The 27,073-nt window shown below is 40.5% G+C and overlaps 1 protein-coding gene across 1 annotated transcript in view; it reads left to right on the top strand.

Moving 5' to 3' along the window:
- Positions 1 to 27,073, top strand: part of KCNH1 (potassium voltage-gated channel subfamily H member 1) — a 189,468-nt gene that overhangs the window by 100,593 nt on the left and 61,802 nt on the right. The window contains exon 10 of the mRNA XM_086744148.1: positions 14,838 to 15,034. Within this exon, the coding sequence (XP_086600274.1) occupies positions 14,838 to 15,034 (197 nt within the window). The remainder of the gene's footprint in view (positions 1 to 14,837; positions 15,035 to 27,073) is intronic.

Here is a 27,073-nt window from a genome sequence, read left to right on the forward strand (position 1 = left end):
TCTTTACCAGTAACTTCCATGTTTTATTGTAATACTTACTTTAGAAAACATTTGTTCTAGTTTCCTTGAGAAATCAGTGTTAAGGAAACCTGAACTGCTGATTTCTACTGCTGCAGAGTGATAGCTACAGATAAATGAGGCTGACCCCTTGGTATATGAATGAATAGAAATATTTTGTTATTGTTGTTTTCCTGGGACGGTAACTCTTCCTTCCACACTTATTTTTTCTGAAATTTGGAGTCAGTTCTCTGGCTCATGCTAAAGTTGATGAGCTCTGTCATTTTCTGGTGTGAATATTGAATCAGAGAGGAAAGTAAAATGAAGTTGGAATTGTTTGTGATTCTGTGAGATTTCATTTAGATAAATGTGTATCAATTTTTTTTTTTCAGTTTCTGGATTTAGGAATCCCTTTCCTTCCACATGTGTATGTACCTTCCTCCCTCAGGATGTGAAGCCTTCTCTTGAAGGTTTCTCTATTCTGATAAAAAATGATGTAGTTAACTAAGTTTTTCACTATTCTAAATCAGTTAGATTTTTTTTCTTCTTCTTCAGCATTGCATAATGTAACCACTATGTTACAAAGGATGCTGCAGGAGATGGGTCAGGATTTCCTCCCTAACTTTTTTGTACTCTCTGTTTTCTTATCTGTAGAATAGCAATGATTTTTTTTTTTTTAATTTCATGTTCAGCTAAACTTGTCAAGTTCTTCATAAAAGTACACCAAATAAAATGAGCCACTACAAGGAAGAAAACCCAAACATCTACATTGTACAAGAAATGTGATTGTTGCTGATTATTCAGCCAGAACAGCCTATGCCATAAGTTTTGTTTACCAATCACAACTAAGCATAGCTGTGAACACCAGGCATGTAACAGCAAACCATGTGAGGAATTCTGTAGGGTAATTTCAGTTTACAGGTATGTTGGAGAGACCATAATCTTCTCTCAGACATTGTTGAAATTAAAAGAAAAAATAAGCGCATGAATTATTTGCTCAGCTTTAGCTGTCACTTAATAAAGCAACCTTTGCAATTTGCAATGTATCTCCCTTACAACAGAAAAATAAATTGCATCTCTAAATTGGTCTATGTGACTGCTGTACAGCATTACATAAACCAAAGGAAAACTACACTTAATCCATAAAGGATCCAATTCCTATGAAACATTTTCAAGTTCTGAAATCATTTAGCCTTGCAGACTGGCATATAAAAGTCTATTGTGTAGCCCTGGAATTTGGAGTGTATTTTGTGCACTTGCATAATATCCTTCCAGGTCAATTCTGTGTAATACCCAAAAGACAGGTGTATTCTAAGTTCAGGCTTACATTCTTATACTTTGATTGACTTGGATTAATAAAAGTACTGAGTTGGAAGAAATTGCAGACAGGCCAGCAGTGTGACATTTTTTGTGTCCCCTAAGATTGTCTTCCTCGTTAATTTGACTTAGAGACAAATGCAAAAATCAGTAAATTTACCAAAAAAATTGCAATGTTTGCAGTAAGATTGTAAAGAAACTCATACATTTTGTATGAAGTTTGATTTGTTGGGATGAAAGATGTGTTATTGAATTCTGCCCAAAATTTCTGCTGAAATAAAGAAATTACTGATGTTCCTGCAATACAAACATTGGATTTGATTTGTCAAAGAAACAACAAAACAAAAAAGGTAGAAAATTACCTTTTAAGCCAGATGATTTATTTATTTGTGATTAATTCTAATGCAAATGGATCAGAAAAGGAAGAAAAAGAAAAGCCACTGTATTGCTGTGGTTTTCTATGTTAATGTGTAAGTATACGAGTGGGATTATGTAGAAGTGAAGATTAGCTAGTAGGAAGATGTTTGGATGAAATACAATTCCGTTTTCTGTAGTTCACTGTTCTTTCATTTACACTGTTGTTATCATGTAGGGTGAAGCACTGACGTACACTCAGCACTATCAGAAGATAGAGACAAATCACATAGTCCCTGCCCTGAAGAGAGCTGAGCAAAGCACAGGTCGTGCAGGACTTCCATTAGTAGACTGTTTTCGACTTGGCTTTGCTTTTAACTTTTCTAAGCCTTCCCATTTGGGCTGATGCTGCTTTATCCATCTGAGACTGACATATCTCTTTGAACTGCTCTTGCTTAAGAACTTACCCATTTATCCAAATGTGGTTAGACAAAGTGGGTTGGTTTGTCACTGTAAAAAGCAATCAACCATTTACGTGCGCTTCATTTGACAGCTCTAGTTTCTCTGCTTTGGAGCAGACCTTTCAGGCTGAGCTGCTGGCCATCTGAAAACCTGACCTTATTGCAGGTCTTTGAAAAGTTAAAATTTATGCATGCTCAGGAGAGACTGTGGCTGCATTTTAGCTTAATGAATGCATTCTTAAAAGATTGCTCCTGAGCTGATAAATGTGTTCCAGGCAGGGACCATCAGGTCTGGGTGCAACTTTCTTTGAAATATGCAGGGGAAAAGAGGTTGTAGTAGAATTGTGAAATAAGCCTGCATAGCCAGTTGTTGTTTCTTAATTTAGGGAAGCTTGAAGATCTAAACTGTCTTTCAGTGCACTTTTAATATTTTTGTACACCATGAAGGTGCATGTTTCCTTAGTGCAGTGTGAGAATGTAGATTGTTTGGAACTGCAATAATCAATATTGTTTGGAACATCTTCCAGTACCTCAAGGTCTTCCAGTACCTCAAGGGGGCCTACAAGAAAGATGGGGAGAGGCTGTTTAGTAGGGCCTGTTGCAATAAGACAAGGAGTAATGGTTTTAAAATAGTTGGGGGGTAGATTTAGGTGGGAAATTAGGAAAAAATTTTTTACAATGCGAGTTATAGAACACTGGCACAGGTTGCCCAGAGAGGTGGTGGAAGCCCCATCCCTGGAAACGTTCAAGGCCAGGCTGGATGAGGCTCTGAGCAACCTGATCTAGTTGGGGATGTCCCTGCTCCTTGCAAGGGGGTTGGACTAGATGACCTTTGAAGGTCTCTTCCAACCCTAACCATTCTATGATTCTATGATTCTAACATCAGTAATAGGATGGGATTCACCTTTCTCAAAAAGGGAAGAGGGTCTTTGCTCACAAGCTAGTGGGACTCATTGGAAGAGCTTTAAACTAAACTTGATGGGGAAGGAGGATAATAGCAGGCTTGCCTGTGACAAGCTGTGGGGTTGCACACCAGGGTTAGAGGGGTGGGGTGCTAGCCAAGGTCATCAGCCTGTTGCTCTGGTCTGTGCTAGCTACACTACAGCACACTTGAAGTCTTATGGGGATGAGCCAGGGGCTCCTGAGGCAATAGGACCCAACAGGAAAACAGCAATGAAATACCTCAAAGGAATTAAGGAGTGTTCCTCTAAGAAGGTGACGCAGCTTGACAGCCCAGCTGAAGCGCCTCTATACCAATGGCATGGGCAACAACAGGAGGAGCTGGAAGCCACCGTGCTGCTGGAGAGCTACAACCTAGTTGCCATTACTGAGACTGCTGAGATGAATCCCATGACTGGAGTGCGGCTATTGGTGGTTGCAGGCTGTTCAGAAGGGAGAGGTGAGGAAGGAGAGGCAGAGGCATTGCCCTTTACATGAAGAAATTGATAGAGTGTGAAGAGCTGTCTCTAAAGAATAGCCACGAGCAGGCTGAAAGCTTATGGATAAGAATCAGAGACTGAGACAACCAAGGGAACCTTGTGGCTGGTGTCTACTACAGGCTGCCCAGTGAAGGGGAGCCTGTTGATGAAGCTTTCTTACTCCAGCTATAGGAGGCATCACGCTTGCAGGCTCTCATCTTGCTGGGGGACTTCAGCCACTCCAACATCCACTGGAAGAGTAGCACACCTCTCAAGTGGACGCAAGATAGGTACTGGGGGAGCAAAGTCCCTCCCACTGTAAGAGAAGATCAGGTTCGTGACCACCTGAGGAACCTGAACATACGTAAGTGTATGGGACTTGATGAGATGCATCCCAGAGTCCTGAGGGAACTGGCTGATGCGGATGCCAAGCCCCTCTCCATGATATTTGGAGTCACAGCAGTCAAGCGAAGACCCTGGTGTCTGAAAAAAGGGAAACACTGCACCTATTTTTAAAACGGATAGAAAGGAGGACCCTGGAAACTACCAGGCTATCAGCCCCCACCTCTGTTCCTGGGAAGATCATGGAACAGATCCTCCTAGAAGCTGTACTGAGCCACATGGAGGACAAGGGAGGTGATTTGAGACAGCCAGTATGGTTTCAACAAGGGCAAGTCCTGCCTGACCAAGCTGGTGGCCTTCTATGATGGAGTCACTACATCAGTGGACAAGGGAAGAGCTATGGATCTTATCTATCTGGGCTTCTGTAAGGCCTTTGACATGGTCCCCCACAACATCCTTCTCTCTTAATATAGATTTGATGGATGGACTGTTTGGTGGATGAGGAATTGGTTGGATGATCACATCCAGAGGATAGTAGTCAATGGCTCAGTGGCTGATGGAGAACTGTGACAAGTGATGTCCTGCAGGGGTCTGTAGTGGGCCAGTATGGGTTAACATCTTCATCAATGACATAGACAGTGGAATCAAGTGCACTTGCAGGTGACACCAGGCTTGAGTGGTTGACACACCTGAGGGATGGGATGCCATCCAGAGGGACCTTGACAAGCTTGGGAGGTGGGTCCGTACAAAGCTTATGAGGTTCAAGAAGGCCAAGTGCAAGGTCCTGCCTCTGGGTTAGGGCAACCTCCAGTATCAATACAGAGTGGGGGATTTAAGGGATTGAGAGCAACCCTGCTGAAAAAGACTTGGGTATACTAGTGGTTGAAAAGCTGGACATCAACTGACAATGTGTGCTTGCGGCCCAGAAAGCCAACCACATCCTGGGCTGCATCAAGAGGATCGTGGCCAGCAGGTTGAGGGAGGTGATTCTGCCCCTCTGCTCTCGTGAGACCCCACCTGGAATACTGTGTCCAGCTCTGGAGCCCCAAACATAAGAAGGACATGGACCAGTTGGAGAGGGTCCAGAGGAGGGCCATGAAGATGATCAGAGGGCTGGAGCACCTCTCCTATGAGGACAGGCTGAGAGAGTTGGGGCTGTTCAACCTGGAGAAGAGGAGGCTCTGGGGAGACTTTGTCGTGGTCTTCCAGTACCTAAAGGGGGCCTACAGGAAAGACAGGGAGAAACTCTTCAGCAGGGCCTCTTGTGATAGGAGAAAGGGTAATGGTTTTAAACTAAAAGAAGGTAGATTTAGACTAGATATAAGGAACAATTTTTTTTTACGATGAGGATGGTAAAGCACTGGAACAGGTTGTCAAGAGAGATAATAAATGCCCCATCCTGGAAAACATTCAAGGCCAGGTTGGACAGGGCTCTGAGCAACCTGATCTGGCTGGAGATGTCAGTGATCATTGCAGGGGTGTTGGATGAGATTTATTTTAAAGGTCCTTTCCAACCCAAACTATTCTGTTTCTATTATCATCAAGAACCTAATGTTGGAAGTCCAGCTGAGCAAGTGATATGCCATTGCTGGGGCTAGCAGGGTACTTCCCTGGTCCTCCAGCCTTTTAGTCTGGACATTTTTAATCTGTCCTCACCATTGCTAGAGGAGGTGCTATTTCTTGTGTTATGTCTCCAATTGCATGTATGCATAGATAATTTAATGAAAATTCAGAAAATAGTGGCATAGTAGCAAAATTAACTTTTTCTAAGTATTTTCTGGAAATACACTGGACTGGATAGGAGGCCTTGTTAAAAAAGGATTTATATTTTGTTAATGTGTGTGTACAGACACGTGAATGACTGAGAAAACTATTTTTTATCTTACTGGAAATAGAAAACAATCAATTCTAAGTTAGATACAATTGACATAATCGTACTTCATGATTGAACAGAAAATCCCTCTTCTCTAGGAAATCTGAAGAAAGCAAGTGGTTCTGGACCCAGGTTAGTTCCAACCCTTTCTGCTTTAAACTGGGATAATCTTTGAAATTTAGGAAAATGTTTGAGTAAAAGGCTAGAGAGAGGAAGGAGAAGACCCTTGAAATTGGGGTGACAGTTTTTTTGGGGATAGCAGTGGGGAAAGCAGTGTCTTGTCCTTAAATTTTCAGACTGCTGCAAAATTTGTCAATTAATGACTCCCAGAGGGCCTGACTGGGCAGCAGGTCTTCACTCATGTGAATTGTTCAGAGTTGCTGAAGTGGTCTTGATGATTCCTGCAAGGGGACCCTGTGTGTATGGATGGTAAGACTGAAGGTTAGTCTTACAGATTTGATGAGAGACTGGGAGCCTTTTAGCCTTTATTTAGCAATTAAAAAACCAAAACCTTGAAAACCACTGTGGTCTTCAGAGCTGAGCAGTGGATGAGAAAAATAACATTTAGTAGAAGGTTTAGTTAAAAAGAAAAAAACAAAACCCCCAAGAGTAAAGCAGTTTATGCCAAGTATTGCATCCCACCTGTTCTGCATTTATTGTATTCTTGCTATCCTTATTTGAGCTGAAGACTTTCAAAACAAAAAAACTTCTAAATTGACTTTTGGTTTAGCAAAGAGTATGTTAATCATAGAACATCCTGAGTTGGAAGGGATCCACGAGAATCATCGAATTCAACTTTTGACTCCACGAAGGGCAGATGAAGTGAATGACCTAGGAAGGGAAGTCAAGGCGCCAACTTATTGTGAGCAAGGAAAACGACTGCTGTCCACAAGGATAGTTTGCTGCTGCCATTCCTTTTGCTGCTATCAAAGCTGCAGGGAAGTAACGGAATGCACATGTTATGTAAGTATGAAAGTGCGAAGTAACAGAATGTTAAAGGATGGAAATTTATAGTCTAGGCCTGGCTGCCTTCTTTGCTATCAGGTGTGAAGTGGTATGTATCACTTCTTATTTTTCGGAGGTGAGAGAGAAGTGTGCAAAGGATGCACGTATATTTACTTTTAAGATTACATGTTAGCTGAGGAAGTGAAAATCATATGTTCCTGAAATACAGATCTTTTGTTGTTATTTACAAAGCTATAGCATTGACAACATTGGAGACTGGGGCTTTAACATTATGTTGTAAGAGAGCTTGATGCGCCATGTTTTGTTTCAGCAGGATATTAAATGCTCCATTTGCTTTGTGTGGAGAATTTCCTGCTGATTTAATTTGATCTAATTGCAATCTTAAGGAACGTTATAAGAGTAATTGTTTCTTTTCTTTACAATTGTTTTAGCTTACTCATTTAGCCATAAGCATTTCATTCAGATGTAAACACAAGAGGCTTGATTCAGATTTTGGTAGAATGGATTTGCATCCAGATAGGACAGTGCAAACTGCAAGGGCAACTGCACCACAGGGATGGTTTATTTTAAAGGAGGGAAAATAGCAATGCAAAAGTATTGTCTGTCTTAGACTTTCTCAGTGGAAAATCATTGCATCTTCCATACAATTGTGTGAAGATTACTTTTCAGCAGGCTTGAAGATGTTGGATAAGTTAACTGCACTGAGCCCAGGCTGCTGTATTTAGACTGTCTCCAGTACCTGAGCTAACTCAGGTTTCCCTAAACTAAAGTACATCGTGTACAACTCCATTTTCAGAATTTAATAGTGTGTTGTGGGGCTTTTTGTTATTTAATGCCAAGTCTTTGAGAAAGTCTCTTACTTCTCTACCTCATTTTTCACCTGAGTTTTAAATTTAGGTGCAGCTCCCTGTGTTAAAAATGCCAGGCTGCTGTGCTCTTAGGCTTAAGAAGTGGTTGCAGGATTATGGATGGCATTAGACTTTTCTTATTATTTTCAAACATAGTATCAAACGTCACCACGTTGTTTGTGATGTTGACTAAGACTGTAATGTGACCAGTGGTGCTTTGAAAAAGGAATTACTGAAATTAAAATCCAGCTTTATCTTCAGTAGTTCTATTGTGTTTTTTCTATTTATAGTTTAAAGCTTTTTTTTTTTCTGGTTAACATAGGCAGATTGGACAAGTTGCATGTTTTTATGAAGTGATTCAGTGAACATCAACTGAAGGAATGATTTTTAAAAGAATAAGAAGTGGAGATCAGGCTAAACTTTCAAAAATATGTTGGCTTAAAGAGGTCTACATTAATACAAAATTTTAATTTGACAGTGAATGTAAGAGCAGCACTAACACTTTTATTGGGAAATACAACTTTATTTTCAAATGGTGTTTTTTTGGACAGAGAGTATTCCTTATTTCTGTACTCCAGACATCTAGAAATGTGGTGTGGGTTGACACCAGGAGTTGCCTATTCTGAGACTTCAGCCAGACATTACTTTGTTCCATGTCTAATTTCTGGTAAAGCAGTAGAAGCAGGAATCACCAAAGCCCCTCTCCGCTGCTATCTATAGATGGTCTAAGGCTGTGCAGGGTACTGGAGAAACAGATGTGATGCAGAAATTTTAGTTTAACAAAGAAATTGCAACTGGATTTCTATAAAGGCCCTAATTTCTGGCAGGAAAACCACTGAATTAATTTTCATTTTTGTTTTGGGTGGGGTTTTGTTTCTGTCTCAGAGTTTTGGAGGAAGAAGAATTTTTTTTTAAATCTGGCTTTTCAGTGAAAAAAAAAAAATCCAAAAAAGACATCTTCACAGAACACTTATTTTTCTTTGTTTTTTCCAAGTTTCAATTTAGAACTTTTTTTCAGAGGTATGTTTGTGAAACATTGTTAAATTTGTCCTCAAGTTGTTGCTGGAAATATTAAATAAAATGAAGTATACTATAGGTATGAACTTTTTGAGGTTTTCAAAATATTTACTTTATATCTTTCAGAAGGTAAAATCTACTATTTTAAACTCTTGTGAATCCTTTTGTCTGAAATAAAAAAAAAATTGAATTTGGGGCTAAAGCCTTCTTCGCAGTTGTCGGAGAATAACTGAGGATATTGCAATTTGAACCTCTCGTATAGGTTTTTTGATCAGAGAACTAGCACTGTCCATGCAATGGCAACACAGATTGAGCTGTGTTTTTCCTATTACTTAACCAATGCAAATAAATTCAAATACATTTGTGACTTTACTTATTTGAGCTGGCAACTTCCATATCTTCTGAGTTTGTACATATTTATAACATTTTTTTGTAGTAACCATTAAAAAGCAAATAAGGATAAATAATTCAGATTCTGGTGAAGCCTCCTAGCTTTTTGTGAATGAGCCTGATAGGGCCCGGTTGACGTTTTAAAACTCTTCTTCTCATCACAGTAAGTCAAGTAGTGAAATATAATCCATACTCTATTCAAAGAGACAAATAAACATGTTAATTATAATAATAATAGAAATCTTAGCTGTAACTAATTGATGTTGTTGCTACTCATCCTGTGCTCTAAAATAAGTGTTTTTGTTTTGTCTGTACAGTAATGTGCTTCAACAGAGAAAATTGATGCAGTTGTATAGTAAACTGTCTGCAAAATGTTGCCAAGCTGTGTGTTAAAACATGAGCAGATACCCTGTGTTTCTATTTGTGCATCAGGCAAATCACTGAAAGTGCTACTTCAGTTTATTGTCACTGTAACACTTGCTTTGGCTTCTGTGGCGCTGATACTCTGGCTTTTTTTTTTTTTCCTTAAGGCCTTATTAGAGAAAAGAGTGGTTAAAACCTCTGGTTAATGAGAAATAGTATGTTCTCTGCAGTGCAGTTGGTCATTCACTTCTCATTACATGTCTCTGTACTTGAGAAATCTCAAGAAAATCCAAAGCAGCAGATAGTTTCCATGCATCGTCTCCTGCCAGCTCTACTGTGTTGGAGGGCCAAACTGCAGGCTGTTCAGTGGCTGTCAAGTTGTGCAATTCCTCTGTGGGACAGATACTAAATACTCTACCTCGGTGCCAAATGGAGGGCACTGCTGGGAAAGCGTGGGTACTTCAGGGAGTTGTGCTGGGAAAGCAGTCGTGCAGGTGCGGCAGCCGCTGTGGATCAGCATCACAGATAACAGTATTTGCGAACACCTGGTTTCCAAGATATGTTAGTGCTGCATTGCTGCTGAGGTACCATCAAGCAGTGTTTGGTCATTCTTGCTTACCTTTGGGTCTGCTGAGACTATGTCAGATCACAATTCTCCTGTAGTTCAGGCATGCAGATGAAGGGACCTTGGCTAGATTCTGGTGTTGGCTGCTGTAATAGCTGTTACTGTTGATTTGAAGATTATTCTAACATGAATATTTTGTCTGATGTACTGAAAAATCCATGGATTCCTGTGAATCACATCAAAGTCCATACTGACTTTCAGCACGTGAATCCATGGCTTCATCTTCTCACCCAGCTGCTATCACACCAAAACTGCACCACAACTCGCAGACACCCAGAACCCAAAAGTGAACTAAGTTATCAGTCAAAATATTCTACAGAGTCATACTTTTTTCAGAGTAGGATGGAATATCTTCTGTCTGAGAGCTCTTCCATACTTCCTGTTAGTAGGAGTGAAAAAACTAGGAGTTGTTTTGGTAGGCCCATCAAGGTAATACAGCTGTACTGTGTGAGCGTGGTCCTTTTCTCAAATAGAATCAGTAAAACACTTGGCTGAGTTGCAATAATCAGGTCTTCATTACTTGTCCTGCTTTCAGGAGACAGAGTGGATGTGGCTTGACCTTTTGCCTGACTCGGTTCGAATTTGCAGTGGTAACAGAGAAATAATCTTTTCACTTTTAAGAGGAACAGCAGATTTGATATGGAGAAAAGATTGGGAAAGAATAATATGGAAACAGAAGGTGCTAGTTTTATAAAATAATTATTTGGAGTTTAAATATGTCAGGGTTTGGGGACTTCTTAGGATAATTAAAGCAAACAAACAAACATAAAGGGCAGAAAACTGTTTGGCTTTTTAGCACATACTGAGCTGGCGGTGGAAAAGGTCCTCAGCCCACAAATCCAGCAGGGAATAGGAATGATTGATGGTTGAAAGCTTAGATCATCCTCTTTAAGTGTTGATTGACAGGCGGTGTTCCTGGCAAATGCCTGGAATTCAGCAAGCTGGGAATGAGAAATGCAAAGTACTGACAAACAAACAGCCATCTGCATTTTCTCTAGCTTTTTAATATTTTTTTTTCAGAGGTGAGGTGAAGTATAGAAAGCCTGGAGTTAAATGTAAAAAGAGGCTTTTGACTCAGGTTCCCTAATGCAGCCAGTAGACTTTGCCAGCCGCCTTCTGACACACTTGGGAGTCTCACCTTACTCTTCTTGCTTTCCAATTATGGATGTTTTTCAGAAAACACCCACTTAATCTACCCTCGGGTTTTTTCTTCCCTTTTCCTGAGTGATTGATCTTACTTTATGGAGAACATAGAAACAAGGGGAGAGGTATGCTGTTCCTTATTGTGTATAAGAGGACACTTGTTCTAATCCAGTGCAGATATTCCTGGGTGGAAATTTAATTCCTGCTTACTATAAAGACTTCCTACTCCTCCTGTTTCCCCCATTTTTCTATGAATGTCAAACACAAGGTTTTTTTAGAATCTGACAATCTAGGTTGATGCTTTCGACATGCATCATTTAGAAAATATGCTTGACAGAAACAAAGCAGCTTGTGCCTTGCTTTGGAAATCGAACTGTGATGTAGGATTGATTTTCAACTGTATCACTGCCTGTTAACTGGATTAACTTCAAGGAAATTGTTAATGATAGAAAACAGTACAACTTCTTGTTTTAGCCTGGTTTGTTTCTTAAAAACTGAGGCTTCTGGGATCTGACTCAGTTTGTGATTCATGTGTTGCTTTTATCTGTTGGGTTTGGCTCCTTTGTGAGCCGCTCTTGCCATCAGTGGGAAGTGGCTCCCTGGGGTGGCAGGAAACTGCAGGAGGGGGAGTTTTTTGGGAATTACAAATAGCAAGGAGAAACTGGAGTTGCTGCCACAGGTGAAGGACACGGTTGTGTCTTTCTGTGTTATGTGAAAAGCAGAATTGAATTTTTAAGAGTAAGACATAACTAACTTTTAGTGTTTGTTATTTCATAGGCAAAGCAGCACCATGCTGTTTGTACTTGCATTGTGCTAATTATTCTTCATGTTACTGTGGGGCAGTAAAATAATTATTGTCATTTTAAGGTAGGGAAACTTGTCTGGGGACGTTAAGAAATAGGCTTAGAAATGAGCTAGAATTCCTTTCCATTATGCTTGGATTAGCAGCTCTAACTGTTGCTCATCAGTGATGGCACATTTCTATAGTTGATAGATTCCAGAGCGTTAATTAAAACAGTTGTTTAGCTAATTGCCTGGAAGATTGCAAGTAAAAGCATCTTTATTCCAAAGGCAAACAATCCATTTTTACCCAGTGAAGCATATCAGTTTTTATGGTGCATAAAAATTGTTTCACTTGAGTTTTGAATATATTGTGTGTTTGTCTGTCTAAAAGCCTTGTAGATGATGATCAATTTTAAGTGCATGGAAGCTTTTTTCTTAGGCCATTTTTAATGTATCTACTGAAAAAGCGTATGTTTAAATAATTGAAAATGTGAAAAGTCATTGTCATTAAAATGAAAAGTTACTTACTGCACTGGGCTATTGGCCTACCACCGTGATTACGGATATGCAGCCTTTGTCGTATTTCTGGATGTTGGCGCTGTCCTATGTAAAGAGACTAGAGATGGAAGAAAGGTATCATTATGGTGCCTTTGCCTTACTTTCTGGGGGAAAAATGTGCTTATGGAACGTGTGGTTTCAGTGTGTATACATACATTTAAAAAGGAAACACAAGAAGGACATGGACCAGTTGGAGAAGGTCCAGAGGAGGGCCACAAAGATGATAAAAGGGCTGGAGCACCTCTTATGAGGACAGGCTGAGAGAGGTGGGGCTGTTCAGCCTGGACAAGAGGAGGCTCCAGGGAGACCTGATAGCGGTCTTCCAGTACCTCAAGGGGGCCTACAAGAAAGATGGGGAGAGGCTGTTCAGTAGGGCCTGTTGCAATAGGATGAGGGGTAATGGTTTTAAAATAGAGGGGGCTAGATTCAGGTTGGAAATTAAGAAAAAATTTTTTACGATGTGAGTTGTAGAAAACTGGCACAGGTTGCCCAGAGAGGTGGTGGAAGCCCCATCCCTGGAAATGTTCAAGGCCAGGCTGGATGAGGCTCTGAGCAACCTGATCTAGTAGGGAATGTCCGTGCTCCTTGCAGGGGGGTTGGACTAGATGACCTTTGAAGGTCCCTTCCAACCCTAACCATTCTATGATTCTATGAAATAGAGTCTATGTGCCTCCAAGGTGTTCAGGGACTAAACTGGTCCCTGGCAGGTGGACTGCATAGGGCTTTTCTGGAAGACTGGGAGCACAGTGGTGTGAAGCACAGCTTATTGCGCTACAGCCTAGCTCACCATCAGGCTGATAGCTTCTCCTCAAAGAGAAAATGCTTATCATCTGATGGAAGACATTATGCAATGGTGGAAGTACAGGTCAAGGGCTGAGACAGGAGTTCTGGCTTTAATTTAGAAGTTTTCCTGACCTCTTTACTCATGATAGTTCTCTTGACTTTCATGTAGGCTTTCATACATGACTATTTATTTAAGGAATGAAATCTAAAATGTCTCAGGTGAAGTCAATAAACTAATATAGATTTTGATGCTTTGGCTTTAAGAATTGCTATGGGCAAAGTATTACTTATAAGACAAGGGTCCATCTGGTCCTGCCCTACCAGAACTTGATAGACATTGTGAATGTATTTCTTTGTTGTTTGTCTTAAAAGTGATGTGCAGTGGTGATATAACACAGCAGCGGTTTAAGAGGAAAATACCATTCAAAAGAAGAACAGCGTAGTTTTTCATTATCAAAGTAGGAACTGAATATTCTTATATTGTTAGCATTATATGGTGGAAAACATAAAAAAAGCCCCAACTATTGCTCTGTAAAGGAGCTTGTATCTTTCTCCTAAACACTCTTTTGTGCCCAGCCTGAACTGGGTTATAAGTAGTGAAATCCTGACTGGGGGCTGCTCCTCAGGCAGATTTTGGTATCCTTGCCTTGTGTGGCAATGCCTTTGTTGCAGTATTCCTCAGCAGGGATTCACTGGCTGCTCCAAGCTCGTAGAGATGGCACATGGGAAGGTTGTAAGGAAATGGCCATGTTTTCTTCCTTACGATGTGCAAAAGCTAAATATACTTGCCTTGCCAGTATTATTTTGGTGATAACTAACCTGTACTCTTCTGGTTTTGGCCTACATCATTACCTTAAACCTCCACTGTATTACTTGGAGACGCACATGCACAACGACTGAAGGATTTTGTTGAGATTCTTAGCAGCTGCAAAGCCTTAGAGCCACCAGAGCAGTGAGATCTGCTCGTTTGTACTGTTGGAAAGACAGACTTTTCTCGTGATGATCTACTTCACTAGATCAGACTTTCTTTAATACTGGTGTGTAGTAGTGTTTCGTCACAGCCTGTAATTACACTGATGTGTTATACAAGATGATTTTATTGACACAAGAGTGGGTAATTGTGAGCCAGATTAAGAAAACTCAGCAACAGAGATGTAAGAAACAAATCCTTTGCATGTCAGTTAAAAGAAGAGAGAAGCAGAATTTCCTCTTAATTAATCTCTTTGATAGGGATCAGAAGAGAACATAAACCAAGAATGAGCTGCTGCTCTTGATTTTTAGAGAAAAACCTTTACTATACTTAAAGGGGGCACGTCACATGATTGTGTGACCAATCACTCTTTGATTGTGGCTTGTTCTTATGAAATTTTGCTGGGCTGTTGTAATTAACAAAAAGATAGTGGAACAGGTTATCAATGGAATATTTCAGAGATTCAGTTGGATTTTTTTTGTGGGTTTTTTTTTTCTTTTCTGGGCAGAATTTTTTTTCTGACTGCATGAAATACAAGAACCTTGGCTTCATAAACGAGGTGTATGTTCTTTTATATTTTCAGTGGAATTAGTGCTGTTATTGAAAGCAATGCTGCTGCTTTTCTCTAGGCAAAGGAGATGTTTTTGGTGATGTCTTCTGGAAGGAGTCTACCCTCGCCCAGTCCTGTGCTAACGTGAGGGCTTTGACTTACTGTGATCTTCATGTGATTAAGAGAGATGCCTTGCAGAAAGTGCTGGAGTTCTACACAGCCTTTTCACACTCCTTTTCCAGAAATCTCATTTTGACCTACAATTTGAGAAAAAGGGTAAGTAGCTTTGATTTTAATATATACCATGTAAGTGATCATTTTTAAGCACTGTCTGTATGAAAAAACTGAATTGCTTGAATTCTGGCATACTTCGTAGCCTCACTTATTAGAAGATTTTTCAGAACTTGCCTAAGAGACACTGCTAGGATGTAGAGTCAGAAGTCTGTAAGTATTTATTCTGGTGCTAGTTTTACAGGGAGCTGGATTGTATGTATGTGAAATTATTTTACATTTTTATGAAATGGACAGATTCCAGCATATTTGCGAACTGTGATGCACTTGTGATAAACACTGTGTGTTACTTTCTGCAACTTTAGTTTGTAAAGTGGCTTAAAAAGTGTTAGGAATGTTGCCTGAAGTCACAAGGAAAGTGAAAGGAAAGGTATGAAATCTAATACGTGGAACAAAAATCAGTAACAGTAATCACAATGGAAAAGTAATATGAACGTGACTGATTTTATCAAGAGTTGTTTCTTTTAGTATCAATCACATTTTGGAATTACTTTGCTTATCTATAATGTTTGCATTTCCTTCTCCTTGATATTTGGCTCTTTTCATTTCTTCTTGCATGCCAGTTCAAGTTATTTTGTCAAACACGAATCATCGTAATTTAATATACCATTTTAAATTCTCTCTGTTATCTTCAGTGAACCAACTCTGTAGAGATTTATTAAAACTATAGTAAGTGTAATTAAGTTTATATGATTCTGTGATGCAATGTAGAAGACAATATTACATTGAAAATAAATACATTGGAGCACCTATACTTGCTTTAAAATACTATTATATAAACATACTTGAGATCAACTAGAGAGATATGTTTCATAGAAGTTTCTTTGTTCCTAAAAACAGTTCTCGATGGTAATTTCCACGTGTCAAGTAAGTCCTAGATAATTACACTTGACAAAGTAGAAACCTTTTTATCTTTGAAGTCTGTTTTGTAAAATTAGACTTTAAGGCTTTTAAAAAATTCTTTTTTTTTTTTTTTTTTTTTTTTTTTTTTTTTTTGTACCTAGTGTTAACATACTGAAATTAAAATAATCTGATTATTTCTATCTGCATATGCTATCAATATTAAAGAATTCAGCTTTTTGGTACTGGGCAAAGAAGAATGTGCTGTCCAAAAAAGTCAAAGCTCTGGTAGAAAATTGATGTAATAAAAAACAAGCAAATTTATACTTGAAGATTTTCTCATAGAACTTTTTTTTTCAAATGACATTGAGTTCCTGCAGGACATGGAGAATTCATACAGCTGCAAGAAGACTGAAAGATGTCCTGTTAAAAGTTAAGTCTGAGAACCAGCTACTTACCTGGTGCTAATTAATGTAAGAAATAAAAGAAATGAAAGAATTTATTATTGACATCCCCTAAAGCATTGATATCACTGACTGGCATCTTTTGAAATAACTATGGGTAATGTTTTAAGATGGCCTAAGAACATATAATTACTTTTTTTAACTTCAGTAGAAATAACAAACTTTGAGGCATAGAAGAACCAACTCTCTTAAAGCTCACAGTAACGCTAGTGGAGTCACATCATTTTGGATCTGTTCTGAGCCAAAAGTTCCAATTATAGAATCAAATGCCTACTCCATAAGTGACAGTCTTTCTCTCCACATTCATCAGCATAGCTTTTCCCAGCCCAGGTTACAAAACACTTTTTAACCACAGAATCATAATTCCTGTGCTGTCAATTTTTTACACAAAACATTCCTAATAAAAAGGTACATTTTATGATAGCAATTTCCATCCAGTTATTCAAGTAATTGGATTTTAATTAAGTTGCAGTCAGCAGAAAAGTAGCATTGATTGATAATGGAAGTGAGTGTTTGATAGTTCTAGGTTAACAGGCTGTAATTTTATTTGTTTTAGTGAAAGAAGGCTGATTGCAATCAGAATCCAAATGTTAAATAATGTAAATAATACATGCTTTTGGAAATGCATAGAAGGTACAATACTTTAGAGATTGGAGATAATGCATATTAAAAAGGCAACTTTTTAGAGTTTGGAATTTAATCTGGTTTAAATATCTGTGAATCTTTTCTAGAAATAGCTCCCCAGCCTGTCACTTCTAACACTTCTCCTAGTCTATTTCTGCAAATGGAATTTTGTCGAATTCAGATGAACTGATACCTTCTGTGAGTTACGTTTGTGATGTATTGCATATCCTTTGGAATATAACTATCAGAATTACACTTTTCATCTCAATAAACAGTTTCATCTCTGGCTCTAAAGGGTTCAACTTGTTGAAGTGTAGATACTGCATATTCATCCCAAATGTATTCATACAGATTCCAAATACATGAAAAAGCAGCTTTGGGGATTTTTTCGCCTGAAGGATTTCATAGATGTATTTTTAGACTTGGTTATTCCTCTCAGGTGTCCCCATCTCCAGGGTGCATATGCCTTCACTTGGCCCTGGTGCTGAGGCTTAGGTGCTTTCTAGCCAAGTTTCGCTCAGCTTAAGTGAGCTTTAGCGTTGGTCTGCTCTTTGACCATGTTCACATATTCCTTGGTTGCTGGGTCTCCTCCTGTGACCCCTTCTGTCACAGAGATGGGGCTCCCTGCCCCAGACCCTGTGGTGCCAGTGAGCAGTGCTGACCTTACAGGTGTCCCCCACACTTACTGGGGTCTGGATCCACTTGCTAACAACTGTGACAGAAATAAGCAGACATGCAGGCACATCGTAAGGTACCAAAACCAGTCGGTCTTGACCTTGGCTAACTCTAGAGCTGGATTTAGGCAAAGGAAAAAGCATCCTCCCTCCATTCCTTTTGCTGCTCTTCCTGCCACTCTTGAATGTGTTTTGAGCTGAGCTGGGAAGGCGGGACGCTTCGGCCTGCGTGTCCCCTTTATGCCCTCCCTTAACAGGGCAACAATTGTGAACTGCTGCTGCCTGTGACATCTGAGGGCTTCATGGCCAAGGGAGATGCTTCCAGTGCTCTGTCCCTGGCATGCCATGGCTCTCTGTGCTGTGAAAATAGTTTCCTTTCGTTCGCTTTCTCAACAAACACCGGTGAAATATCTTCTTTTCTAAAACTGTCAGGTCACTGTCAGGTGACTCCCCGAGCAGTTTCCTCAAGCAACTAAAATCTCTCCTGAAGTTATTAGCTGTCTAGTTACCTCTGGCAGGAGCTCAGACTTGGAAAACGTTTTATTTTTCCTAAAGGGAAAGAGAAAGGAGACCTTTAATTAACTCTTTCTACTGCCAGTCATTGAAATTTCATGTAACTGGAAGCAGGGGGAGAATCAGCTGCTGCATCTGTCTCTCCAGCATCTTAAGAAACTGGAGCTGCAGTCTGTGGCGGCAGGTGGCTGTGTGTCAGACTCAAGGGCTTTGCTGCTGAAAAAAAGCTGACAGACAATTTCTCAGCACACTTCCTGCTGTAACTATGTTGTGAAATTAAAGCAGGTTTATTTGATGTTTGTATCTGGTTTTTTTTTTTTTTTTTTTTTTTTTTTGCAAGCTCAGAGAGCAACCAGGGTGTAGATGCTGGGGCGTGTGGGATGGTCAAATGCCAAACTCACCCTTATGGGGGGGTGTGCTAGATGAAAGAGAAATACTGCAGGTTTAGGGGGCAGCAGGATTCACAGGCTGCGTGGAGGTCTATTTTTCTACAACAAATATTTAAACACTTCTGGGTTTCCAGCCTGGGCTTCATAGCATAGTAGAAGCGTAAAAAGAGAGAAGCTTGCATGATAGCTACTTGTCGTTGTCTTTTGCTTGCGATGAGGTGCAAGTTTACTGGCACCTTCTTTAGGAATGTGTAGGGCCTTTGGCAGCGCTAGCAAGCGTACTGGTTTTGGCAGTTGCTTCTTTCCATATGTGTGAGCCTTGTGACCAGTATTAACTTACAGTGGGTTGTACCAGAGGGTATTTGCTCAGTTCATTCTGCTGCAGCCGTAAATGATGTTATAGCTCAAATAATCGCACATGCTACATAAAAGAGAGAATTCCTATACATAATTTATTAAGCTGAGATTTCTCTAGTAAGCCATTTTAGCCTGGATAGAGATTAAATGACTAATTCTGAATGCTTTGGAGTATCATGATAGAAACTGCAAGTAGTTTTTTTCCAGAAGCTGAAATTTGTGTCCTGAAATAAAAGGAGTGCAGTAGAATGTAGATATGTTATTTGGGATTTTGTAAGACTGAAAGAAATGGCAAAGACAACTCTGCATTTTTACAAAGCAAGCATGATTTAGTGATTTAAAGCCAAAGTTCCTAGTCAGAAGATGTTTCTTGAGAGAGCAGTGATTGCAACAGAGTAATCTGTCTCCCTGCGGGTGTAGGATTGCTTGCTTTTGTACATGTAATGGTGTGCTTATTCTGAATCATTCCAACTGTGCCAGCAGACAGGGCTTCCACCACCTCTTTCTAAAAGCAGTTTTTAAATATAATTGTGCTTTCCTTTTCAGCATTATCTTCACCTTTCTTATTTTTATATTGTAAGCTCTAACTAGAGAGAGAACCTCTCTCAGATCAAACATTTCAGCTAGGAGTGCTTCAAGCCTTGATTTTATATCTCGGAGGGCTTGGTAGCAGGCTATTTTCAGAGAGGCAATCCATGGCCTTGTATTCTGCCTTTCCACATGACAAGTTTTCCAATTCTTTTTCATGATACAGGATCAAAATGGTATCCCAGAATTCTTTCTGACATGGAAGGCTGAATTGCTGGAACAAAGCTTTCTTAAAATAAGTGGGAAGAGTGAAAGGTTTTAATATTAGAATATTAGCCCATTTGGTGATGGATTTCAGAATGGTCAAACTGACAGCCTGCTGCTTCTGCATTTGTACTCACCAAAACAATCCCATGTGTCCTGTGGGAAGAGGGGTTTGGTGCATCTTACAGCACTGAAAACCCAGGACAGTGGACATGAGACATCTGGATGGGTCTGTGACTTGGGAATTATGTTGTATTAGCTGGCCAGGAGGAAAACTTGTAATTTAAAAAAAAAAAACCTTCCAAATGTAAATAACTTAAGTACTTAACTCTGTTGTCTCCTGCACTGCCTTTTAAAAGCTATTCAGGTAGTTGAATCATAGAATCATAGAATCACATGGTTGGATGGGACCTATAAGATCATCTAGTCCAACCATCTTCCCACTACCATTGCTGCCACAGCTACTAAACCATATCCTGTAGCTTCTCATCAAGCCGCCTCTTGAACACTGCCAGGGACGGAGACTCCACCACCTCCCTGGGCAGGCCGTTCCAGTGCCTTACCACTCTTTGAGAGAAAAAGTTTTTCCTCAAGTCCAATCTAAACCTCCTCTGGTACAACTTGGGGCCATTTCCTCGGGTCCTGCTTGTTGCCTGGGAGAAGAGGCCAAACCCCTGCTCATCACAACCTGCCTTCAGGAAGCTATAGAGTGCAATGAGATCTCCCCTGAGCCTCCTCTTCTCCAGACTAAACAATCCCAACTCTCTCAGCCGCTCCTCATAAGACTTGTGCTCCAGACCCCTCACCAGCTTTGTTGCCCTTCTCTGGACACGTTCCAGGGCTTCAATGTCTTTCTTGTAGTGAGGGGCCCAAAACTGAACACAATACTCAAGGTGCGGCCTCACCAGTGCCGAATACAGGGGGATGATTACCTCCCTGCTCCTGCTGGCCACACTATTTCTAATGCAGGCCAGGATGCCGTTGGCCCTCTTGGCCACCTGGGCACACTGTCGGCTCATGTTCAGCTGAGCATCAACCAACACCCCCAGGTCCCTTTCCTCTTCACAGTCCTCCAGCCACTCAGCTCCGAGCCTATAGCGCTGCATGGGGTTATTGTGGCCAAAGTGCAGGACCCGACACTTGGCCTTGTTGAACCTCATGCCATTCAGCTCAGCCCAGCGATCCAGCCTATCCAGATCCCTCTGAAGGGCCTCCCTACCCTCAGGCAGATCAACACCGCCACCCAACTTGGTGTCATCTGCAAACTTACTGAGGGTACACTCAATCCCCTCGTCTAGGTCATCAATAAAGATATTGAACAAGATGGGCCCAAGTACCGACCCCTGGGGGACACCACTTGTAACAGGCTGCCAGCTGGACTTGACACCATTAACCACCACCCGCTGGGCACAGCCCCCTAGCCAATTCTTTATCCAAAGAAGGGTATATTCCCTGTTTCTCCATGCCAATCTAAGCAAAATGTATTTTATTCTGTTTCCTCATTGGAAGATTCCATATTGTGTTTTTACATCTTCTCTCTGGCCTTGGGCAACTTACTTATCTGTTAGAGACAGATAAAAGTTAACTGTTCATCTAGCTCACAGATTTTTGTGCAAATCCTCTTTACACCCTGGACTGAAAGTGCTCTGAGGTGTGTTGTGTGTGTTGTTAGGTTTGCACATCTGCTATGAATAATTTAAGTGATGTCACTGTCAATGAGTTGAAATGCTATGCTCTGAGGAGGATTTGCCCTTGGATTTCTCCCTTCTACTCTCCTGCAGCTTGTTGGACCCATTCAGGTAAAGCTTTAATACCCAGACTTGGAGAGGATTTGACCAACTGCAAGCATTTAACATTCATATTTCTTTAGTGATTGCAAGCCTTCAGCCCAGAGTCAACGCCATTACCTTTCAGAGGAATCATTTTAATGTTTAGTTTCCAAAACTTTGAAACTCTAAAGTTATTTCTGTTCTGTTTAAATCTATATGACCTTGACCCTTAAGGTCCTGTGCTTATACAGAGGAAGATCTGGCTACAAATATTTTTCAAACTGAGGACTTATATGTAGAATAGAAGACATAGTTAACTAAGAAGTTCTAAAGACAATGTGATGGGTTTACCTTGGCTGATTGCCAGGTGCCCACCAAGGTGCTTTATTGCTCCTGTTTCTCAGCAGGATAGGGGGAGAAAAGATGAAATGCTTGTGGGTTGAGATAAGGACAATAAGATCACTTGCCAGTTACTGTCATGGGCAAAACAAACATGATTTAGGGAAATTAATTTATTTCCAATTCATCAGAGTAGGATAAGCACAAATAAGAAAAAAAAAAAAAAAACTAAAAAACACCTTCCCCCCACCCCTCCCTTCTTCCCAGGCTCAAATTCACTCCCAATTCTTCTCCCTCCTCCCTCTGAGCAGTGCAGGGAGTCGGGGAGTGGGAGTTGTGATCAGTTAATAATGCTTGCTCTCTGTCACTCCTTCCTCCTCAGACTTTTCCCATGCTCCAGCGTGGAGTCCATCTCACGGGAGATGGTCCTTCACAAACTTCTCCAATGTGGGTCCTTCCCACAGGCAGCAGTTCTTCAAGAACTGCTCTGGTGTGGGTCCCTTCCACAAGGTGCAGTCCTTCAGGAACGGACTGCTCCAGCATGGGTCTCCTGCAGGGCCATAGGTTCTGCCAGAAGACCTACACCTGCATGGGCTCCCCTGCATGGGCTGCAGGTGGGTATCTGCTACACCATGGGCCTCCATGAGCTATAGGAGGACAACCTGCATCACCATGGTCATCACCATGGGCTGCAGGGGCATCTCTGCTCCAGTACTTGGAGCACCTCCTCCCCCTCCTTCTTCACTGACCTTGGTATCTGCAGAGTTGTTTCTCTCACATATTCTCACTTCTCTCTCTCAGCTGCTGTTCTGCAGTGTTTTTTAGCCTTTCTTAAATACATTGTCACAGAGGTGCTACTAACATTGGTGATGGCCTCAGCTTTGGCCAGTGGGGTGGGTGAGTTCTTCTTGGAGCTGACTAAAACTATCTCTGTCCAACATGGGGGCAGCTTGTGGTGCCTCTTACAGAAGCCATCCCTGCAACCCCCTTGCTACCAAATTGTTGCCACGTAAACCCAATGCAGACAACAAAACTGTTCTGTTGCTTGTATTCAGTACATGATACATTTTCTTGTAAGTTTTAGCTGTAACTTAGATTAATCTATGTGGGTAAGTAGCAAAATGCTTCTTTAAAATGCTCTTAAATGACTAATCCCTTCTAAACTAATGTGATGAATTCATCACTTGTTTGAGATGCCTTCTCCTACTATGAATAATGAGGAATTTTTCATACATTAGATGCTGTACTATCAAGTCTGTACAATGGTTATAAAGAAATAACTTGGTATACCATACAAAACAAAATGTGTATTTCCCCAAAGGAATATTAAGTTATTGAAATTCTGATAGGTCATTCACTACTAAATGCCATTAAAAGTAATCTAGTGATCAATAGGTATTAATAACCGTCAATAAAATAAATTGGTGGAAGAGCTGGTAAGGGTGAATTTTGAATTACAGTTCATCTTAAAATGGAACACTATGATTCTTTTATGAAGCTGATACTAAAACCATAACTGCCTTGAAGTAACTTCAGTAAGATAATATCTTCTGTTCTGTATTATTGTAGATTTATAGGTTTTCCCACATTGGTTGCTGAATACTTAATGATCATTTGCATTCTGACCACTGAATTAGAAATCAAATTTGTATGGACTAAATTAATAAAATAAGAATTTCAGCTATTTCCCAGTGTGTTTTCTAAGTATGGAAAACTATGTCAATGTTATGTTCATGAAAGACATTCCAGTTGTATGTCACTACTTGGAAAAAAAGGTGTGGTAAATAGAACGAGTTCTGGTCATCCTGAAATTGAGGTTCATTCCTTTATACAGAAACAGGATCAATATTTTGTTTGTTTTATCACACTTGAGTACACCTGCTTGAATTGTTCTTGAAAGGTTTGTTTTGTTTTTTTTTTTTTTTTTCAATGACCCATAAAATACTCAGCCTTAAGCATAAAAGAAGAAAATTTTGACATTTTCGAAATCTGTAGAGTGTTCATAAGGTTTTTCCATATATGGCAAAGCTATTCCAATTAGATGAAAATTACAGTTAAGAAAGTTCATGGTGAATTAAAATAAAATTTGTTTTCAGACTATTTTAATCCTTAAAAAAAAAACCTAACCGAGGCACATTTGGCTTTTGCAAAGCTATTTGCAGATGAGTAATAGAAAGTTAACATTAGAAAAGGGTTTTCTCTCATTTTTTAACATGCACAACCACCCACACCAGCTTGTTTATCCCAACAGAAGAAAAAGCATTACTTTGATTTTTACCCTCCTCCACCCACGTAGAGTAAAGTGTAGAAATAATTTTCATATGGATAAAGGTTACTTAATGTGAATGAGAATTCCCCAGAATAGGTCCCCTAAGCCTTTTTAAAATAGAAAATTATTTTCCTAGGAACTGGGGAGATTCTAAGTGTTGGCCCACCACCAGGGACAGAAGATGGTAATCCAAAAGACAGTGCAACTGCTCTTATGCAGTCTGGGAACCTGGTCTTCATTGTGAAAACAGTGAAGTGCTCACTAGTATTTTTACAGTAGGAAGGATCAGTCCTTAGTTTAAACTAATATTTTTCTTACTGTTGTGTTGACTTAGTGTCCTGGTTTTGTCAGGGATGGAGTTAATTTTTCCTCTCAGTAGCTGGTATGTTTTGGATTTTGTGTGTGAAGAATGTTGATAAACACCCTGATTATATGAGTTGTTGTGAATGAGACCAAGGACACTGTCCTGCTTTCCAAGTCTTGCTAATATGCAGACGCAGGAAACTGGGAGAAAGACAGACAGAATAATTGACCCAAACTGGCCAAAGAGAGTATTCCATGCCATAAACGTCATGCTCAGTATATAAGTGGGGGCAGGCCAGGGTGAGTATCTGCCTTCCTGGCATCCATCTTTGCTCCTCATTTTGCTGGCATCGTTCCCCCTACCTTGCTGGCTCCCTTTTGCTCCTTTGCTTGCCGCTTGGTTTTGTTTCCGTGATCGCTGCTTGGGATGGGCTGTATCAGTCATTGGGATGTCGGGTGGTGAGAAAACATATATATTTCACTTTGTATATTTTAATATCCTTATATTGTTGTTATTGTAGTCTGCCCTTGTTATTTTAGTAAATTGTCATCTCAACCCACAAGTTTTCCTTTCTTCCCAATTCTCTCTCCCATCCCACTGGGGAGGGGGAGGGCGAGCGAGAAACTGTGTGGTAATTTGGGCTAAACCATCACACTTAGATAAATAGATGTGTAATTTGGATACACAAGGGAGGCTGAACAGCAGCCTGTCTGTGTAGTGCATTATTCTTGCTTTCAGTATGTGCGTGGTGCGCTACCACCTGCTCACAGTTAAGCGGACTGAGGTGCCTGAGTCTGCTTTTGGACCATGCTGGCAAAGAGGAAGGGGATGTTCCATGGGAATTCAAAGAGTTTCCTACTCTTTCTCCAAAGCCTGAAGTCTGTCTTCTACTGCTTACCACGACTGAGTGGCTAGAGTTTCAAAATCTCTCTGTAATTTGAAAAATAAAATGTATTTTTAATTGGTGCTTATCAGCCCTGTGTGTGTACATGTATAATCACTGGCCTATTGCTGAATCTCTCAAGCAATTCAAATATTATGCATTTTTTTTGCCTGTATGTGCCATGTTCTATGACGTATTATAACTGCACTAATTACCTCAATGCCTCGGTAACCTCTGCCCTGGTGATTTGTGTTTTCTGATATACCCTGTTGCTTCATACACTGTGGAGCATTACTGACCAAGCAAAAGACAGAACAGTGACCTAATACCCTCCTGTATTTTTTTCGTTTTCAATGCTAAAAATGATCTCTGGTGTCTGGTCTGAGAAGCAGCTAGGACAAACTCTTACTAAAAGGGTGTGATTTCCTGGCATTACAGCTTTCATCTTCTGGTCTTTGCTGAAGTCGCTAAAAGCGGACTTGTAGGACTGCAAATCCAAACACTTAACCTGTTCAAGGCACTCCATGAAGGAGAGAGAATGTAGATAGCTGTGCAGTATGAAAACTGAGTTACAATGGCAAACCTACATCCTTGAGCAATCAGACTTTGTAATCTAAGTGATCAGATTGGTCCTTTCTTCAGCTCTCCAATGAAAGCTGAAATAACTGCCCCCTATTAAAAACGGAATAAAATTCTGGAGGTTACTGCTGATGTTGTGTAGAGGCTGTGATCCCTGCTCCAGATCAAACCCTACCTAGAGGCCCTCTGTTTTCTTACTTAAATGTTGAGACTTTTATTGTAACTATGAGCTCTTGGACAAAGGAGGGCCTTTTCCTCTTTGCCTACCTGTGCCAGGTCTCCACAGCTCCTCCAAGGACTCTATTTGATATGCACCATGATGGGCATAAAACAAGCAGCTCACCTTAAATGTGACAAATGCTGTTGAGATTTTGTGTGAAACAAAGCAGTTTCTCAGCTTAATTTATGAACACTAGGAGGTGCCCATAGTACCTGTGTCCTACGTGTTTAGACAACTGATGTTTTTCCTGTATGCGTCCTTGAGAATCAGCCTTTTAGTTGCCTTTGGACAAGTATCTTGCTGGGGGGATGCAGCCAGGAGCGAGCCACATTCCTTAGTCACAAGCCTGCTGCAAAAAGAGTTACACAGGTAATGCGGTGTCTGATGTCAACCTGCTTTACAGGCTGCTGCCCATTCCAGTATGACGCTGAAGTGTTTGACTGCCGAACGTGAAGTGGAGTAACTACTAGGTGTGGCCTGGTGAAAGTTTTTGAATTTGAAATCCAGCAAGCTTTGCCTCATGGGAATGAACCAATTGCAAACAAAACTTGATAGGGCACCTTGCCAGTCACCTGTGATGACCGTAGCTACTGACTACTGCCACAGCTAAAGTCAAGTGGTAAGGAGGGCCTTGTGTTGTGCTCTGGCTCGGCCTAAGAACTTACTGAAATACTTTAAGAGTAGGATCATTAATCAGCCCTCTGGTGTTATTTTTGTAGCAGGCAAGTGGGGTTTTCCTCAAAACTGTGTATGTTTTCTTCTTCAGAAGGAAGTACATTATCACATCAAATACCTACTTCGATTCAGATTTTCAGACAGACATATGATACCTGACCCTGATGTAGAATATTAAAGCCCCATGCAAATGAAGGTACTAGATGTTTTTAGGTTACTTTTTCTAAATTGGCAGACTCCAGCAGAGACTCACACTCAGCTCCACTTGAAAACACTATTAGTATTCTCCCTCTTGCTATCGCTCTTTTTTTGGTTCCCATCCATTTTCTCTTT

Source organism: Chlamydotis macqueenii, chromosome 3 (assembly GCF_036417535.1).
Source record: "Chlamydotis macqueenii isolate bChlMac1 chromosome 3, bChlMac1.mat, whole genome shotgun sequence".
Lineage (NCBI taxonomy): Eukaryota > Metazoa > Chordata > Aves > Otidiformes > Otididae > Chlamydotis > Chlamydotis macqueenii.